This window comes from Salvia miltiorrhiza, chromosome 8, assembly GCF_028751815.1.
Source record: "Salvia miltiorrhiza cultivar Shanhuang (shh) chromosome 8, IMPLAD_Smil_shh, whole genome shotgun sequence".
Taxonomy (NCBI): Eukaryota; Viridiplantae; Streptophyta; class Magnoliopsida; order Lamiales; family Lamiaceae; genus Salvia; species Salvia miltiorrhiza.
The window spans coordinates 12913949-12931980 of NC_080394.1; the positions used below are offsets into that span (position 1 = coordinate 12913949).

General features: G+C 32.4%; 2 protein-coding genes and 1 long non-coding RNA gene across 5 annotated transcripts; 1 reads left to right on the forward strand and 2 right to left on the reverse strand.

The window, feature by feature from the left end:
• LOC131001111 (uncharacterized) lies at window positions 1-971 on the reverse strand. The gene is made up of 2 exons (XR_009093861.1): window positions 852-971; window positions 1-550 (listed from the first exon to the last, which is right to left on the reverse strand). It is a non-coding gene; the product is annotated as an uncharacterized LOC131001111 (long non-coding RNA).
• Window positions 972-5025: 4054 nt separating this feature from the next.
• Window positions 5026-6963, forward strand: LOC131001112 (uncharacterized). Of its 2 annotated transcripts, none has more exons than XM_057927339.1 (3): window positions 5026-5248; window positions 5341-5547; window positions 6481-6963. In XM_057927339.1, exons 2-3 carry the CDS (start codon window positions 5356-5358, stop codon window positions 6838-6840), a joined length of 552 nt encoding a protein of 183 aa, XP_057783322.1. In that variant the 5' UTR covers window positions 5026-5248; window positions 5341-5355; the 3' UTR covers window positions 6841-6963. The 2 variants fall into 2 exon arrangements, with proteins under 2 accessions (XP_057783322.1, XP_057783323.1); XM_057927340.1 differs by having other exon boundaries at window positions 5349-5547.
• LOC131001113 (guanine nucleotide-binding protein subunit gamma 2-like) lies at window positions 6918-8250 on the reverse strand. 2 transcript variants are annotated; one of them, XM_057927342.1, is made up of 5 exons: window positions 8060-8250; window positions 7827-7970; window positions 7283-7335; window positions 7161-7205; window positions 6918-7091 (listed from the first exon to the last, which is right to left on the reverse strand). In XM_057927342.1, exons 2-5 carry the CDS (start codon window positions 7935-7937, stop codon window positions 7007-7009), a joined length of 294 nt encoding a protein of 97 aa, XP_057783325.1. In that variant the 5' UTR covers window positions 7938-7970; window positions 8060-8250; the 3' UTR covers window positions 6918-7006. The 2 variants fall into 2 exon arrangements, with proteins under 2 accessions (XP_057783325.1, XP_057783324.1); XM_057927341.1 differs by having other exon boundaries at window positions 7827-8236.
• Window positions 8251-18032: the final 9782 nt, after the last annotated feature.

The window sequence follows — 18032 nt, forward strand, 5'->3', positions numbered from 1 at the left end:
TATGGAAAAAAAATCTTAGATACATTGTATTCATAGAATATAGTTCATGTTGAAATATAAAATAGAACACTTAACCATTTAATTTTATGGCGAGAAGTCCCATTGCCTGAGAGAGAAAGACTTAGCATGATGGCCGATGCATCAATGTAAAGCATACTGCAAACTGCCAAAACTTTTATTTTTAATAGCATCAAAGGATAAATGTCATTAGCTTATCCAAACATTAGCTGAATAAGTTGAAGATATCATCATCATCACTACCAGCCTTAAGCAAGGTTAGCCATTAATTTGAAGAAACAGTAGTTCTCTAGTGTCCCACGTCCCACGTGGTGAGACGAGAACGTATGCCCCGTCGTGTGGGGCCCACGTGGGCGGGCGGGCTACGGTTCGCACCCAAAAACCATGGCCTTGTAATGAAAAGGTGTCATTATCTTCATAAAGAAAATACCAAAGCAAAATGCCAAACCTGTCAAATTCACCTTCCTCTGGCAATTCTTGGCTTGCGACATCAAGACTTGATCAATATTTGCAAACTGCGGCTTTTGTCAAACTGAAATTAGAATAAATTACTATTAATGCGTCTACAAAAACAAAATATAAAAAAATATTATGTGTAGAAAGAGATATGATCAGGAAAAGCCAAAAAGAGAGATGAGTAAAATATGGTCTATGGAAGATATCATAGAACGCATCAACATTGACAGTTGCTTATAAATAATAAATAAGCATGATGCTGATATCTAAAATAAAAAGGATGTTTTGAACTTGAACCAGTCAGAGTAATACATATATAATTGTTTAAATCTTAGAAATGAGGCCAGATAGCCTTGTTGTATTTGTTGATCACTCACTATTTTCTGCAATAAGGATAAAATTGCAACTTATAGAGGATGAAAGAATGCATTTGTATGACAAAATACCAAGTTGAGAAGCTAAGAGTGAATTATTTGATTCTATAGCTACAATATTCCAATTCTTGGTTACTGCTATAATTATAAATAAATAGGTGGAGATGGTTGATGGATAAGTTGAACCACAATAAAGAGCTGATCGGCCCAAGCCCACGTGCTAGATGGGATCGGGCCTATTTTTTGCCAGCCCAGCCCGACAATGTATTGTCATTTCACATCCAAAACACCTATTAATAATCACGAATCCTACTAATACAACTTCGCTTATTTTAAAGTTTTGAAGATGAGGATCAATTTTAATCTGGTCTAATTAAAGCAAATAGAATGGAAGGTTAGCTAGCACGAAACAAATGCAAAAACAATTGTAGTATGATTTAAAAATCCATATATAATTTCACCATTTTCAACAAGATGGACAAAATCAAGAATTTATGCAGCTAATAAAATTTAAGTTATAAACACATCACACGTACGACTAGGTAAAAATCTTTTTTTAGTAGGGGTTATTTGAGGTTTATGAAGTATGGTATAATATGCCAATTGCCAAGACAAATAAAATATATATAGTAGATCATCCCTAATTAAGGGAATTCGTTGTTTGATTTTGATTACCTTGAATCATTCATGTGATTGATATTTTTATTTAAACAAGAGATCGAAAATTACATATAGATTTTCTTTTACATGTATATTAGTACATAGCCCGTCGAAAAATTCGATTAAAATATAATTTTTACAAAACTTTCATGCAATCATGTAGATATTAATGTTCATGCATCATACTCGTACGTTCTTCCATTTTCTAGATTTTAAATCCAAAAATCATGTCGTTCAGAACATTTTCCAAAAACACATATATTCGCAGATGCACATTACTTACACAAATTGACAATAAATCTTGTGGACTTGATGAGAAACTTCAAAAAATATACTAGCATTCAAATACTTGCAAGTATAGAGCATCACACATAAACAGATTTTATGAATGCCTTAGCCCTTATTCTCAGAGACAACACCAATTGCTATAAGTAGGAAGGCGTAGTGGGATTCTTTGATGTTAGACGAAACTACACGATATTGATGATTTCCCGGTGAGTAATGAGAACCCTTGAATTGGAGCTTGTGTTTGATGAGATAGAACTATAAAAACAATATGGAGTATGCTCTTGACTTGTATTGTGTATTGATTTTGGCAGCGTTTTTGTATATTTAAATTGCTTCCCCCTTTACAAATGAAGTTTCCCCTCTAATTTTTATAGACGATCCCTTGTCTTTTCCAATCCAAGCACGAGAAGGGCATTTTCATTCTTTCAGGTTTGCCATGACGATGTTAGCCGCCACCGCATCTCTTGAGATTCTCTCCAATGGAAAGTAGTTGTAGGACAACCAAAAGCTTTCCACGTGTTCCTATCGAAGAGGATTTTTTTGTCGTCATCCTCAGCTGGTCGTTTCCTTTAGATTAGATTCGGCTTGAGACCTTACCTTCTTCATTCTTCATGTCTTTATTCTTCTCATCTTCTTTGACTTTTCCTTTCTAGTGAGCCATTCAAATTTGACTAGGGCTTATTTTCTTCTATAACAAACTGTGGAATTAATGGGCTCCATTGCTTAGGGCTTTTGTATAGTTCGTTCCTAGGCTTGATTTTTGATAGTTTGGCTATTTTATACTCTTTTCGTCTCACTTATAATGACATACTTTCCTTTTTATTGTCACATTTTATAGTGACATTTTTTAAAAATAGTATGTGATCCCTACTCACGCTACACAAATTAAATAAGTGGTCTCTACCCACTTTACACTCTAGCTAACACCTTATTCTTAATCTTTGTACTTATTTCTATTGTGACATTATAAATAAGATGAGTCCAAATAGCATCAAATCACAATTAGCGATAGTTAGATTTTAAGTATTTATACACAATATATATAAAATATCTTTAAGTGAAAATTTAAAATGCTCTACTCCTTAAGTTATACTCCCTCCGTCTCCCTGAAGATGAGGCGTTTTTTTTCCGGCAAGAGATTTAAGAAGTTAGCTAGTGTTTAGTAGTTTAAGTATGTTTGGTGGATTGGATTTGTGATTAAGTCATTACCTATATAATTAATAATTATGAATTATTTTTAGAGTTTGTTTCTTTACATTCTTATAAGTGTCTCGCGCTTATAAAAGATAAGTTCTACTCTTCTATGTTCATATAGTCGAGTTATAATTTGTGTTGGGTTTGAAATCGTGAGAGTAATTCTATGTTACTTTGTAAGGGTTGTGTGATAAGTGTCGGTACTCACTCCAGGCAATGTGTGGTTCATTTGTTGCTAACTTCCATTGTTGGTGAATGTTTGGGAAGTTACAGAGGCTTGAAGAGTTGGTTCTTTTGTAAGTCGTTTGTTACTTATCTTCAGCTAGTGGAAAGTTTTTTCGGGCTAGGCGTAGGCCCCTCAGACGTAGGTGTGTTATCTTTGAACTAGGTAATCATATCGTGTGTTGTTTTATGCTATATGCTTGTTTATTGTGAGTTATTATATTAGTACAGAGTGACAACCTGTTTTTTAATTGTTGGAGAACTCTTATTGAGTACCAGTTAGGATTTGACCTTTTCATGAACTATGAATTTTGTATCAATTATACCATATGTCTACTATGCGACGAATAACACAGTGTATTTAACTTACATGACACAAAATGAGCACAAAACAATATTAATATTTTGTGCCACGAATAAAGACTATGGACTATTTATTTTCAATTAGTAAGGTACAAAATGACGTTGTTTTGTCCTTATAAGTTAAAAATGTATAATTATAAATACATCGTGTCATTTGACAAGCCGTATCGACTTTTCATAGTCGAAAAATAGACGGAAGGTGAAATTAATATAAAATTGATAATTCATTATTTAAAAAAGATATTTTTCATAATTCAAAATATGATTGATAGTGTAAAAATAATTTGAAGTTTAAAGTGATATTTATCTTATTTATTACTTACACTGTCCCAATTCAATAGACCACAAGACTAGAGCACGAATATTAACAAACGAATAATTTATAATAAAATAAAATAAAGAAAGATAAAAATAAATAATTTATAATAAAATAAGAAAGAAACAATGATTATTGAGGGTATATTTATCATAAAAGAGAAAAACAATATTGCTTTTAAAGTGAAATTAAGATAACTATTTATGAATTACAATGACATTTGATGTAAATAATTTATTTTATGACAATAGTAATTATGTATTAATTTTTTATTTTAAAAAATAATTTATTAAAATAAAATAATATTTAATTTGAAAAAATATGATTTATTAAAGGGTAAATTTGGTCTAAAACCATAATAAATTTCTAAATTTTAGTTTTTCCCACAATCTTTCATTCTTGTTTCAAAATACATTATAAATTATTTTTTTTGAAATTTCCCACGATGACAGATTCTTTGAAAAAATCGCTTCGGGTATGCTGGGATAATCGGGTCAAGCCATTCAAAGTAATTGCAATTATCTTCCTATCACAAGAAAATCGAAAATCAAAATTACAAATCAGAAAAGTTAGGAATTACAGCTCTTGTTCGACAACAATAATAGCATTAGTACGGATTATAGAATGACTTCGACGTTTCGACATCAGCCCGATACCCATGCTTACAAATTTTATGTGGATTCTCATTCCATAAATTTGAATTATTCGAACATGAATTTGTTGAAGCCATGAAATTGTTGCAATTTCTCCTTCAGTGGCGTAGAAAAGATATAAATCTATATAAAAAAAAATTGAGTTTCAAACCCTAGACTTAGATTTTCAAGATTTTAAATGAGTAGGTGCTAAAACAATGTGTTTCTAATCCCTTCGGTTAAATATGCCACCTCATTCAAGTCCGACGCCACGTCATTTAAAAATTCACCAAAAAGTTACGCAATGAAAATTAAAAAAAAATGATTTATTATGTATTTTGAAATAAGAATAAAAAATGATAGGAAAAATCAAAATTTAGAAATTCATTATAGTCTTGGACAAAATTTACCCTTTATTAAATTGAGACCAAATTTATCGAGTCATCGACTAAAAGTTTGACGACAAAAGATAAAATCAAAAATAAAGAATGTTTCTTATTTTGATTAATTTTTCTCATTTGCCCTCCAAAAGTTACAAATATCGAATGCCGCCCACCAGCCACCACCCCACCCAAAACCCAACCCATTAAGTTTACAAAATAACCACTTTGAAAAATAAAATTAAAAATTCCAAAAGCAAAATCACTAAAACCCAAATTCGTTTCACGACATCAGATTCTCAGCATAATCCAACACCGAATCGCAGTTATCTCTCAGCATAATCGGTCAGATTGTTTTTCGAATTTCAGTAATTTCTCAGCTATCTGCATAGTAGTCGCATCCGATCTGAATTTATTAAATTTTTCTTGGATTGAAGAAATTTAGGGGATCGATGGGGGCGCTGATGTCAAAGATGTGGTTCATGCTGTTTCCGGCGAAGGAGTACAAGATCGTGGTGGTGGGGCTCGACAACGCCGGAAAAACGACGACGCTTTACAAGCTCCATTTGGGGGAGGTGGTCACTACGCATCCAACTGTCGGCAGCAATGTTGAAGAGGTTGTCTACAAGAATATTCGATTTGAGGTGCGTGTTTCTTGGATTTGAAGGCGTGATTTCAGCTCTACTTTAATTTTTATTGTCGATCAGAAGCGATTGGGTTTAGAAATGCAAGTTGGCATTTTTGGTGGTGGTTGATGTCCGATAAATATCATATTCGATTCGCCTGATTCTGGCTCTATGATGATTGTGCGTTTAAGCATTCACATATTCAGTTTGTATTATGTTGGCTTTGTTAGTTATATATGGCGCATCATGATTCATGAATCTTGTTGCTTCTTGAAACAATTACTTGATATGGGAGTTGTTGGTTGCTTTTTTTCACCCATTTCTTTACATTTTTGGGCTATCTCTGGCTCTGTTTCTCCTGGTTAGTGGTTTTTTGGACGTCTATTATATCAAATTAATCGACATATTTACTAAAGAATCGATGATATGTGGGATTTTATGATTCCACAAATGAATGCTATAGGAAGATGGATCAGAACTATGAGCGATTGACACTTGTATTTAGCAGTTTGCTACAAATTGGAGTTTGGTACCTGGATATGTATGAGTTAAATATCTAAGCCAATAGTCCCAAAACCTGAAGTTGATTTACCAAAGGAATTAATAGCATGATGGTTGATGATGGTGAAAACTTAATTTTCTTACATTTGGTGGAGAGTTGCCTGTTTTGTCGAAACTAGCATGCATTAGGTTCCCTCTTTCAAAGGAAGTTAGCAACTAGCATGTGAAATATGGAATCCTTTGGCTTTTCTGTTTCAATAACTACTGGATATAGTGTAGTATCAGATATGATCGAATTTAAACAGAGACGAATCCTCATTAACTAGGCTACCACCCTCACTTGATAAGGTACTTGTCTTGTTCACATATGCCATAGTAGCTACGATTGAATTATTTGTATCTGCTGTAAATGTTCCTGGTTAATCTGATATTATTTGAAATATTTATCAGGTGTGGGATCTTGGCGGTCAGGATAGGTTGAGGACATCGTGGACAACATATTATCGCGGGACTCATGCTGTTATAGTAGTTATAGACAGCACGGATAGAGCTCGGATCTCCATAATGAAAGACGAACTATTCGGGCTGCTTCCAAATGAGGATCTCCAGAGTGCAGTAGTACTCGTATTTGCTAACAAACAGGATCTCAAGGACGCTATGACCCCTGCTGAGATAACCGATGCTCTATCTCTTCACAGTATCAAGAACCACGACTGGCACATCCAAGCTTGCTGTGCACTAACCGGTGAAGGCCTATACGATGGTCTCGGATGGATTGCACAAAGAGTCGCTGGAAAAGCAACCACCTAGACGCACTCCATTTACACAACATTTTCACTTTCCATGTACCGCCCCTAACATTGTTCTTTGTTGTTTCGTGAACTATATTTTTCATGTAATCAAAGAAGCATCATATTGATGGGTTTTGGTGAACTGAAAGATAAAGAATATTCTAAATCTGAATCAAAATATTACATCATAGTATCGGACACCTGCATCCTGAAGAATTTTGTGCTCCTTCGAACCATCTGTCCCAGAATGGATTTATGGGACCAATTGTTCTGAAAAAGCAAATATATACAAACATTTTAGGGTGTGTTAATATGTAAGAACAAAGTAAGAGGCCTTACAGTGGGAGCAGGGGATCTGCTGTGGTTTGCACACTAATCAGCATTCTGGGAAGAAATATGCACTTCAGTTAGATGGTTAGCAACAAGCATGGAATAAGAGAGTATTTGAAATCAATTCTTACTCTTTACAAGAAGCTGATGCCTTCTCCATTTTCTCTAGCTGCTCCAGTTCCTCCTGTATATACAACCTTACTATAAGAAATTTTATTCTTAAAATGCGACTCTTCAAACTCTATTACCAAATGTAAGATAAGGTCTATATAACATCAACTTTATTCTTTTCTTCTGAAAAATAGCAGTGAAGTGGTGATTTAAGATCATTCAGCAGGCAAAAAACTCATGAATTGGACAGTGATCAAATTATAAGATAATCTAAATCCAGCAAACTAATTAAGTTACATGATATTCACTTATTTCAACACTCAATACTTAAAATCATCTACTTGTTGAAGATCATACTGTAAATTATGTATCATTACATAAAATTTACGACACAAATCTTACCCCCCAATTATTCACTTCTCTAGCAAAGTTGCGGTGTGCTACAGTTATGAAATGATAAAATGCATCAAAACTAAAACAAGAAAACTGAAAAATAAATATCCCAGATAACAACAAAACAAAACGAACGTGATTAAACACAAGGGTGTGTATAAATAATAAAACCTCCAAGAATCGAGTTTCTTGCTCAAGCCTCTTTAATTCAGCAGAAATCCAGTGCTTCCCCCTTGTATCCGTTGCTGCCATTCCCGCCTCCTCTGAATTCGCACTTTGCATTTTCTTTTTTCAATGTATTTATCTGCTCATTTGCTTCAACCCAACACCAAAAAAAAAAAAAAATTTCAGAAGAAAGATAAAATCAGATAAAGATGCCAAATTCGTGGAGTCAAAGATGCTACCTTTTTAGATGTTCAGCTGTAATGCTATAACATTAGCATTAAAAACTTTCAAACTAAAGCTTGGATTTTTGTGGTCTTTTCTCTTTTTCAAATAGTAATTGAGAGAAAAGGTTGCAAAAAGGGAGGAAAATAAAGGAACTTTAGCCTTTTGGGGTGGGTGGGTTTGGATTATGGGTGTTATTTTCTGGCTTTGTCTGAATTTGGATATCGTCAAGATTTAAATATAATAATGTTATTTGGACAAAATTTATCTGAACAAAATATAGTTAAATATTTTATAAAATAAATTTATTTAAAAATCTTGATTCAAACTAAAATAGGATTTAACTAGTTTTATTGTTTTCTTTATAATTTTTCAATAACTTTTTTAATTATTACTCCCTCCGTCCACGAATCATCTTCCTATTTGGTGTTCGGCACGAGTTTTAAGAAAACTGAAAAAGGTGGTGTAAAAGTGGTGTAAAAGACTAAAAGGGTAGTGTTAATGTATTGTGGTTACTTTTACTAATCTTGCCCTAACTATTGGCATTATTTTATTAGGTGAATTAAATGAAAGCATTTAAATGAGAAAACATTAAACAAAAGTACCGATTCAATAAATAAATAAACTTGAAATTCAGAAAATAAATAAATAAACAAACTGAAAATTCAGAAAATAAATAAATAAATAAATACATAAATAAACTGGAAAATAAATAAATTGGAAATAAAATTTTCAGAAAATAAATAAACTGAAAATTCGAAAATAAATAAATAAATAAACTGAAAATTCAGAAAATAAATAAATAAATAAACTGAAAATTCAAAAATAAATAAATAAATAAACTGGAAAATAATTAAATTGGAAATTAAATTTTCAGAAAATAAATAATCTGAAAATTCGAAAATAAATAAATAAATAAACTGAAAATTTAGAAAATAAATAAATAAATAAACTGGATAATAAATAAACTGAAAATTCAAAAATAAATAAATAAATAAACTTGAAATTGAGAAAATAAATAAATAAACTGAAAATTGAGAAAATAAAAAAATAAATACATAAATAAACTGGAAAATAATTAAATTGGAAATTAAATTTTTAAAAAATAAATAATCTGAAAATTCGAAAATAAATAAATAAATAAACTGAAAATTCAGAAAATAAATAAATAAATAAACTGGAAAATAAATAAACTGAAAATTCAAAAATAAATAAATAAATAAACTGAAAATTCAAAAAAAAAACTTGAAATTCAGAAAATACATAAATAAACTGGAAATGCAAAAATAAATAAATAAATAAACTTGAAATTAAGAAAATAAATAAACTAGAAACTTAGAAAATAAATAAACTGGAAATAAATAAATTGGAAAATAATTAAACTGAAAATTCGAAAATAAATAAATAAATAAACTGGAAATAAATAAATAAATAAATAAACTGGAAATAAATAAACTGAAAATTCAAAAATAAATAAATAAATAAACTTAAAAATTCAGAAAATAAATAAATAAACTGGAAATAAATTTTTCAAAAAATAAATAAATTGAAAATTCAGAAAATAAATAAATAAACTGAAAAATTCGAAATATCCTACTCCATTTAAGTAACTTCAAAATTGGATTAATTAGACAAGTAATGGTAAAGTGTGGTGGGTCCAATTGGTAAAGTGTAGTAATTTAAAAAGTAAGGGGGTATATATGTCCATAAAGCAGAGTAGGAAGTTAATTGGTGGACAAAATTTTAGAGGCAAACAGGAAGATGATTCGTGGACGGAGGGAGTATTATTTTTAAAGTACACAAATTATAAATAAAATAACAAAAAATAGAAAAAATTATTAAAAAAATATAAAAAACTTACAACATGGAGAAAACAATAAAACTAACTAAATCTTTTTAAATTTTAATCAAAATTTATAAATAAATTATTTTTTAAAAAAATTTAACTTCATTTTTGTCCAGATAAATTTTGTCCAAATAGCACTACTCATTTAAATAATGAGAGGTTGGTGGAGTGGTGGTGGGTTCTCTCTTTCCTCTCCTAATCTTACTTTCTATTCCCACTAAACAGCTAACAGCAGTGAGTGTGTGTGTGGCTTCACATGCAACTTATTTACTGCTAAAACTAAACAATCTTTAAAAATATTCTTATCTATGAATGCAAAAGTCGTCTACTCTTAAAACTAAAGATGGGATTTATGTGTGTGTTGGCCAAGCGGTAAGCGTTTAATGTCTAAGGTTAAAGGTCTTGGGTTCGAGTCTCCTGACGCGCGGCCATTTAATTTCTTTATCTAATATTGTAAATTTATAAAAAAAAATGGAATTTATATTTTATATTATAGATGTTCTAATATATACATATTTTGCTAATTCAAATAAATAAATAAAAAATACACATATTTTGCATGATATCCACGTGTCCGTCATTGCCACGTCTACATAATTAATGTAAGAGTGTTAATATTCTCTCTCCCAAAAACTTCAGTCGATTAGCACGATTAGCACAAAATGTCGATCCCATCCATTTTCTTGAAAAAGTCCTTTTGTGAAATATCCACACACAAATTCAATCCAACACAATCGCTTAAGCAATTTGTTTCAGCTCCGGTACGGCCACGCGGCACCGGAGGAGCCGTACCTAGAAAATCATGGATCACGGTGGCGCCGCCAGTTTACAAGCCTAAGGGGGCGGCGCCACCGCGGGTAATTTATGTTTCAGATTTCGACAAGATTCCGACAGAAAAGCCCCCTGGGCCGCCACTTGGGCCCAATCCTGGTCCAGAATTTCCACGCCCACCAAGCCCGTCTCCGCCGCTTCCTGACAGCCCACGGCCGCCTATGCCTTCACCACCACTACATGGGCCGGATGTGATACCTCCGCCGCCGCCGCCGCCAACTCAGCCGCCGAACTACATGGGCTGCGGTGGGCTTGTTTTTAATTAGGAAGGTATTATAATTTACTAATATTGTCATAATTGGGCTTAAGCCTTATATCACAAGCCCATGATATTATATGCCTCACTTCAATTCTGTATGCCTATAATTTTTCATTCTACATATAATCCGCCTATATTGTTTTGTGGATAGAAGATACATGTCATGCCATGTCATGAATTTCAAACTAATAAATTACAAAGAATTTTAAATATCACGCCTAATAACCAAACAAACATACTCCTAGATTACATATTAATACAAAATGGAATCACAAGACACACTATAACCACAAAAATTGGAACTACAACGCACATCTAGGTTGGATTCGAACCACTACATTTTCATTAAAAATAGTTTTTTGCTTTGAACTAGATTAGAAAAATAGCCTCGGCAAGATATTACGGAATTTGTAGTAACCGAATATGAATGAATATATTAGTATATAAAATCAGCGGTGCTGGTTTAATATAGTTTTGTTTGGAGATGAATATATTGAAAACGAGCCAGCAATTAACAAAGCATTTAATGCTGTTTTTGAATTAGTTCCAGGAATCTAATTAAATTGCTCAATAAGGTTTATCATTTAATCTTGAGGGACCAGGCCTATGTATCTTGTCTAGCGAGCCGACTCTTCTTACATTATTATAGATTTCATCGAAGTCTTTGATATTGACGGATGTTATTTATGTATTTATTTTCCTTTTTTTCATCTTCTTTCTCCCATTTTATGGGTTGTAGTTATTATGTAAATTTGATTATTGTGCCAGCGAGAAATTTTATCATTTTCAGACACAACGTGTTCAAAATTCCAGTCGTTGCCGAAAGCTTTATGTCTGATAAAGTTGCGTGGAAATTGGTCACCAATTTCCATCCATTTTCAAGCTAATCAATCCCATTACGCTTTGTGAAAAATAAATAAATTTTTTTGTGTGTGAAAAATAAATAAATTAATGACTCTGTTTCTCGTCGGTTTTAATGTCACATAGTACCGTTACACATCGAAACATTTGGAACATAATTTTACACATTTCTTTTAGGCCCTTCGATTTCATGACTTTGTCCGTAATAAGTTCATTAAACTTAAAAAACCAGAGACTAAAAACAGGCATTTGAGCCTGAGATAACCTAAGAAAACTTAGGTAACTAAATTAAAGGATTAACAATGTTTTATGTTTCCAACTTTCATACTTTTGTAATTTTTCAAAAGATGTTTCGAATTTTCATTTTTTCTATAGAATTTCAAATTTTCAACATTTTTATAGAAATTTTTGTTTTCTTCTATAAAATTTCGAATCTTTAACTTTTTTTTACAAAATGTTTCGTTCAAAATTCGGTGACGAAAAGCCGATATATTTTTTGAACTTTTAGTGTGCTAATGATGACGGTTCATAATAGTATGATCTTTTGATAATAATTGTCCTCAAAATATTTTATTTGGCAACATAAGTTGTTTTTTCGTCGTCATCGAATTTTATATAGTGAAATATTTTATAAAGAAAACTTCAAATTTAAAAATTTTAAGAAAAAAAATAAGAAACTGAAATATTTTATGAAAATTTATGAAAGTTTGAAACATAAAATCATTTAATCCTAAATAAAATAGGATTGAAATCAAGAAAAGAGAAACGGGAACCGAAAAAATTATAGTTTATAAAAATGGCTTAATCTACCTAGACTGAGTGGGCCATTTCTTCACTTGTAACTTCTTGTACTTTATTACTTCTTGTACCAATTGGTCAATATTTAAAGGATAAAGGCGTCAGATACATGTTTGTTCGGTTGTTCCAAAAATCAAATAAACATTTAATTCAGAATTATTAGATACAATAAACTGATCAATAAATCTATGCAGCCACATTGTGGCCACCCACACATTAATATAATAAGGATAATCTTGATTTATTTAATTTATTTTTTTAAATAAAAATAGGATTTAGTTTTTTTATTATATTCTCTACATTGTACTTATTTTTTTAATTTTTTTTTGCATTTTTTATTTTTTATTTATTTTTTAATAAAAATAAAAAGTTACCAAAAAATTGCAAAAAAATAACTATAATGTAGAGAATATGATAAAATAACTAAATCTTATTTTTACTTTAAAAAATAAGTTAAATAAATTAAATTATTTTCTACTTAAGTAAATTGTGGGTAGCCACAATGTGGCTGTTTAGCATTACTCTAAACTGATAGCCTCAGTCAATACCGACATCCATGGACTGAGCAATAATTTGAAATTGTCGAGAGGGGTTGAATTTGTTGAAAGATGGAGCTTAAAGTTAGTTGTATGAGAATTTTGGATGATAGTTTTTGAGTCAAATGTTTTGGGATAGTTTGTATAGTTCATAGTTCAATAAATTTTTTGGGATAGTTCGTATAATTCATAATTCGTATAGTTTATAGTTCATAGTTTTTGAATCAAAAGTTAGTTCGTACAGTTTATTTTTATGAGTTCAGATAAATTTTATTTGAGTTTAAAATTAAGGTTGCATTACTTACTTTTTTATGAAAAATAAAAATAGAAAAAATAGGGTGTCAGTTGCCCCCGTAACCGCCCCTGTTAACATGGGTTATAAGTAAAAGGTGGTCTTGAGTACACCGGGGTATACCGTACACTCGGGTTGACCCGTTCCTAGATTCTGACCTGCATTCTGTTTCAAATTCGCATCCCGATTTAAATTGTGTAAATTACACTATTCGCTTATACAAATTACACTGCCTGTAATTGACACTATTCTGTTATACAAATGACACTGCGTATAAATGACATTATAACATTGTACATGATACTGTGTATAATTGACACTATATATAAATGACACTTCTTGTAATTGACAATTGTAAATGACACTGATGAGGACTAAATTATGCACCAGCGTTGTGCTTAACAGTGCTGGAATATTTCTCTCGATTACTATTATTATTAATGCTATTATTGTTATCATTTTGAATATTTGACACTGTGCTGACTTGACAGTGCTTATTTTATCAATGGAGAATTAAGTAACTTGGCTCTTAGCGCGGATATTCCAACTTCGGCTCCCAACGCTTACGACTCAAGTAAAAAATAAGGCTAATGTAATAGGGGCTTAGGCCCAATTACTTAAGTTAAGGAGCTCAAATGCTAGGTTTATTTTGAAGGCTTATAAGTAGAGGCTTAGTTATGAGTTGAGAGAGCTATCTTTGATTAATCCATCACTTGTAAAATGTAAACTCTTGAATCTTAGTGAAAACATCCGAAAATCGACCTGTAGATGTAGATCTTATGATCGAACCACTTAAAATTCTCGTGTCTTTTATCGTTTTATAGTTAGGTATTGATTTTGAATACATCAGCTGACGCCGATTATAAGCAGTGTCATTTATATAGTTGAATAGTGTCAATTATAAGCACTGTCATTTGTATAACTGAATAGTGTAATTTACACGATTTGGATCAGAATGCGAGTTTGGATTAATATGTGGGTTAGGATTTGAGTACGGGTCAATTCGGATTTACGGTACACCGAGTGTAGAGGAGATTTTGTGCATAAATAATACTCCATATTTTGCTCATATTTATAACTTTCATATATACATGCGGTTACAAATTACATTGGCTTTTTTTCAAGTCATAAGAATTTTTTTTTTTCAAAATTGCAAATTTGGAGTATTTAACGTCGTGCTATTTTTAATAATTAATCCTAATTTATATACTAATAAATTATATAACAACCTAGAGTATTGATGTTGAATTAACAAGATATATTCTGTATCAACTCAAAAAGTAAAAGATACTCCTTCGTCTCATCAAAATAGTTTTCTTTCATTTTTTTTTACATATATAAAGAAAATACATTTAGTATACTATGAACTATTTTACCTATATGGAATTGTTTTATTTTATATTTTCTATTGCTCCATATTTATTTTTACAAACATTAAATAAAGTTATTTTAATAAAATAACCTTTTAAAACAATTGTAAAAAAATGAATTAACTTTTGATATATTTAAAAAAAAATGAGGAATAATTTTGTGGAAGTAATTAAGAGAGTAGGTTCTTTATTTGTGTGAAGTGATGCAAGTGTAATGTAATTAAAATTGAAGGTGGTGTAACCGTGTAGGTACATGGAATAGATTGCACCTCGTCTAGAGAGCCACAAAACGCGTTGACAGCCAACCACATTTATATACTTTAATATTGAAATTAATAGCATTATTTGTTTAAGAGGATCCAAATCCTGTGGAAAATATTAAAGAGGTACGTATAGCTCAAAGCTGTTACTACTAATTATTTAATTTTCTCATTAATTGGCTCTTAGCCCAAGTCTACTTTGCCTGGTTGGCATACAAAAACTATCAAACTGGGACTTGGGACTGTGATTCTCTTTTTTTTTTCTCTCTTGTTTACCTTTTTAGGCGGTAGTATATGGAAAAAATTTAAATTATATGGGGTGTTTTTTTGCATATAAAATATGTATGATTTGATATCTTTATTTTTAAAAATTATGATTTTTTTAACTCACTGTTTTAATGAATATAAATTAAATAAAATTAACTTAAATGATAGCAAGAATCAAAGGTTCTAGCCCTTAGGATGTTTCAAAGTTCTAATTCTATTTAAATAAATAATAAATTAATTTTACTATTTTTATATATCAAGATTCAAGACCGATCTTAAAAAGTGAACACCTCTAACTTATGTATGCTCGATTATGTGCGCTGCCATAATACTTATATAATCTGTCGTGATTAAGAGAATCAGGCTTAAATATGTTGATAAAAGAAATTAAACAAGTCATAGGAACTATAGGGAGGGAGATCAAATATTTTTTTTTCTTAGTAGTTGTGTATTAGTTAGGAATCAATCTTGATTTGATATTTGTACGATTATCATAAATAGATGTTTTATCGTAATATATCAAATGTATTATATATGAAAGATCAATATGATTAAGCGTGGAAATTCAGAGATATAGATCCACCATTTAATCAAAGATATATGCAGCTAGATTGGTTCCCAATTTTACACTATATGAGTGGTTGCCTTATATATAGATGTAGAAGAATGTCGATTTGAGTAACATAATAGTCGAATGCCTCGAGAATCTTGTTTTGAAGCTTGTCGATGATCAAAGATGGTTATCAATCTAATTACAACTTCGACTTTTAGGTATTAGAATAAGTTTGGAACATATAATATCGATTCACATAATTATTATTTTTTTTGATCAGTAAAGTAAAACTTTTATTGAAAGAAAATGGATCAAGGCATCAGGAATGCCAATCAAAACAATAAAACAAGTTTAAAGTCTTTGGAACACCAAGAAGTAAAAGGAATTCCTAACTCCACGATTTTGTAGGCCTCGTTCCAACTCCAAAGTCTCCCCTTAATCTGTAATACAAGTCTATCAATATCCCAAGCCTTGTCCTGAAAACGACTACCATTCCTGCTTTCCCAGAGCAACCACACTGTTCCCACCCACAAAGCTTTAAGCAGTCTTCTTTCTCTCTTCTTTTTTCCAGCCGCGATGAAAGAAATGAAGTGTTGAAAGATACCTCTCGGATTTACCGTTTTGATGTCGAGCCATTGAAAGATCTGATCCCATACCGCCGCTGCTTTCGAGCAATGGAGGAACAGGTGTTCCGTCGTTTCCTCACTAGAAACACATGCATTGCACCATCTCTCCTCCACGCTGATCTGAACATTTCTTCTACTCAAATTATCACATGTTGCCAATCTGTTTCTAAGACATCTCCATGCCGTCACCTTGGCTTTATTTGGTGTTGGGGCCTTCCAAACCTTTGCCATCTCCAAAGGTAAAACTTGTTGCTCCTGTCTTGTTTTTGCCACAATTTCATATGCCGACTTGATTGTGAAGCATCCATCTGGTGTCGCCTTCCAATTCCATCCGTCTGTTACATCTAAACAAGGAGCAAAATCAGCAATCACCAACCGGATATCCTCCACAAGTCCTTTCTCCCTCTCCCTTAACTCCCTCCTCCACTCGACCCTCCATACCCACGACCCTCCCTCCCAAGACCCGCTTTCACCAACCAGCTTTTTCTTGTTCAGGCTCAAATTATACAATCTCGGAAACACAAACTTAAGGGGTTTGTCTATCGCCCACACATCCTCCCAGAAGCTGATCTCAAGCCCGTCCCCAATTCTTCGCCTCAAATTATTGATGAACCATCGCTCTCTCCTCCCTCCTCCCTTTTCCACAATTTTTTGCCACCACCCTTTCTGTCCACCTCTTCCCGCCACCGAACATTCTCCCCCTTCCCCCCACACTAGCTCCCCATAAAGCGATTTGATCACCCTTACCCACAGAGCTTTCCCCTCCCCCAAAAACCTCCAGAGCCACTTACTTAACAGCACCTGATTAAACCAATCGATATTCCGAAACCCCAGACCTCCTGAATCCTTGTTGAAGCACAAGACATTCCACTTAAACCAGGTGATACCGCCCGTCTGTGTACCTCCTCCCCACAAAAATTTTGAGAACAGTGAATTAAGTTCCTTAATCACCGCTTTAAGTATGAAAGCGAGGGATAATTGATAGACCGGGATGGATTGCAACACTGACTTGACTAGAGTAATTCGTCCTGCCAGCGAAAGATGTCTCTTCTTCCAGCTTGCCACTTTGTTTGAAACTTTTTCAACCAAAAACTTCCAATCTCCAACACCATTGCTGCGCCCCCCCACTTTAGTACCCAAGTAGTTGCACGGAAAGGATCCGATCTTGCACCTGAGGAGCGAAGCCCATCTCCTCTCAACTGCGTCATCCACTCCCACTGTCAGAAGACAACTTTTGTCGAAATTTACAGCTAAACCCGAGACGAACTGGAAGAGAATCAGGAGTTTCTTCACGCTCTCCATATTTCTTTCATCTGCCTCCAACAAGAAGATAGTATCGTCCGCGTACTGTAGATGTGAAATGGACACTTTATCCTTGCCAATCTTCGCCGGAACCAGGAACTGCCTCTCCGCTGCTCTTTCAATGAACTCGTTGAGGCCTTCTGCCACGATAAGGAAAAGGAAAGGTGACAACGGGTCACCCTGTCTCAA

Excerpts from the sequence above, each read along its gene's own strand:
- LOC131001112 (XM_057927339.1), top strand. The coding sequence starts at position 5,356 with ATGGGGGCGCTGATGTCAAAGATGTGGTTCATGCTGTTTCCGGCGAAG. Across the intron at positions 5,548-6,480 it reads ACAAGAATATTCGATTTGAG|GTGTGGGATCTTGGCGGTCA; the intron begins GTGCGTGTTTCT and ends AATATTTATCAG.
- LOC131001113 (XM_057927342.1), bottom strand. The coding sequence starts at position 7,937 with ATGCAAAGTGCGAATTCAGAGGAGGCGGGAATGGCAGCAACGGATACA. Across the intron at positions 7,336-7,826 it reads AAGAAACTCGATTCTTGGAG|GAGGAACTGGAGCAGCTAGA; the intron begins GTTTTATTATTT and ends TTGTATATACAG. Across the intron at positions 7,206-7,282 it reads GCATCAGCTTCTTGTAAAGA|AATGCTGATTAGTGTGCAAA; the intron begins GTAAGAATTGAT and ends ATTTCTTCCCAG.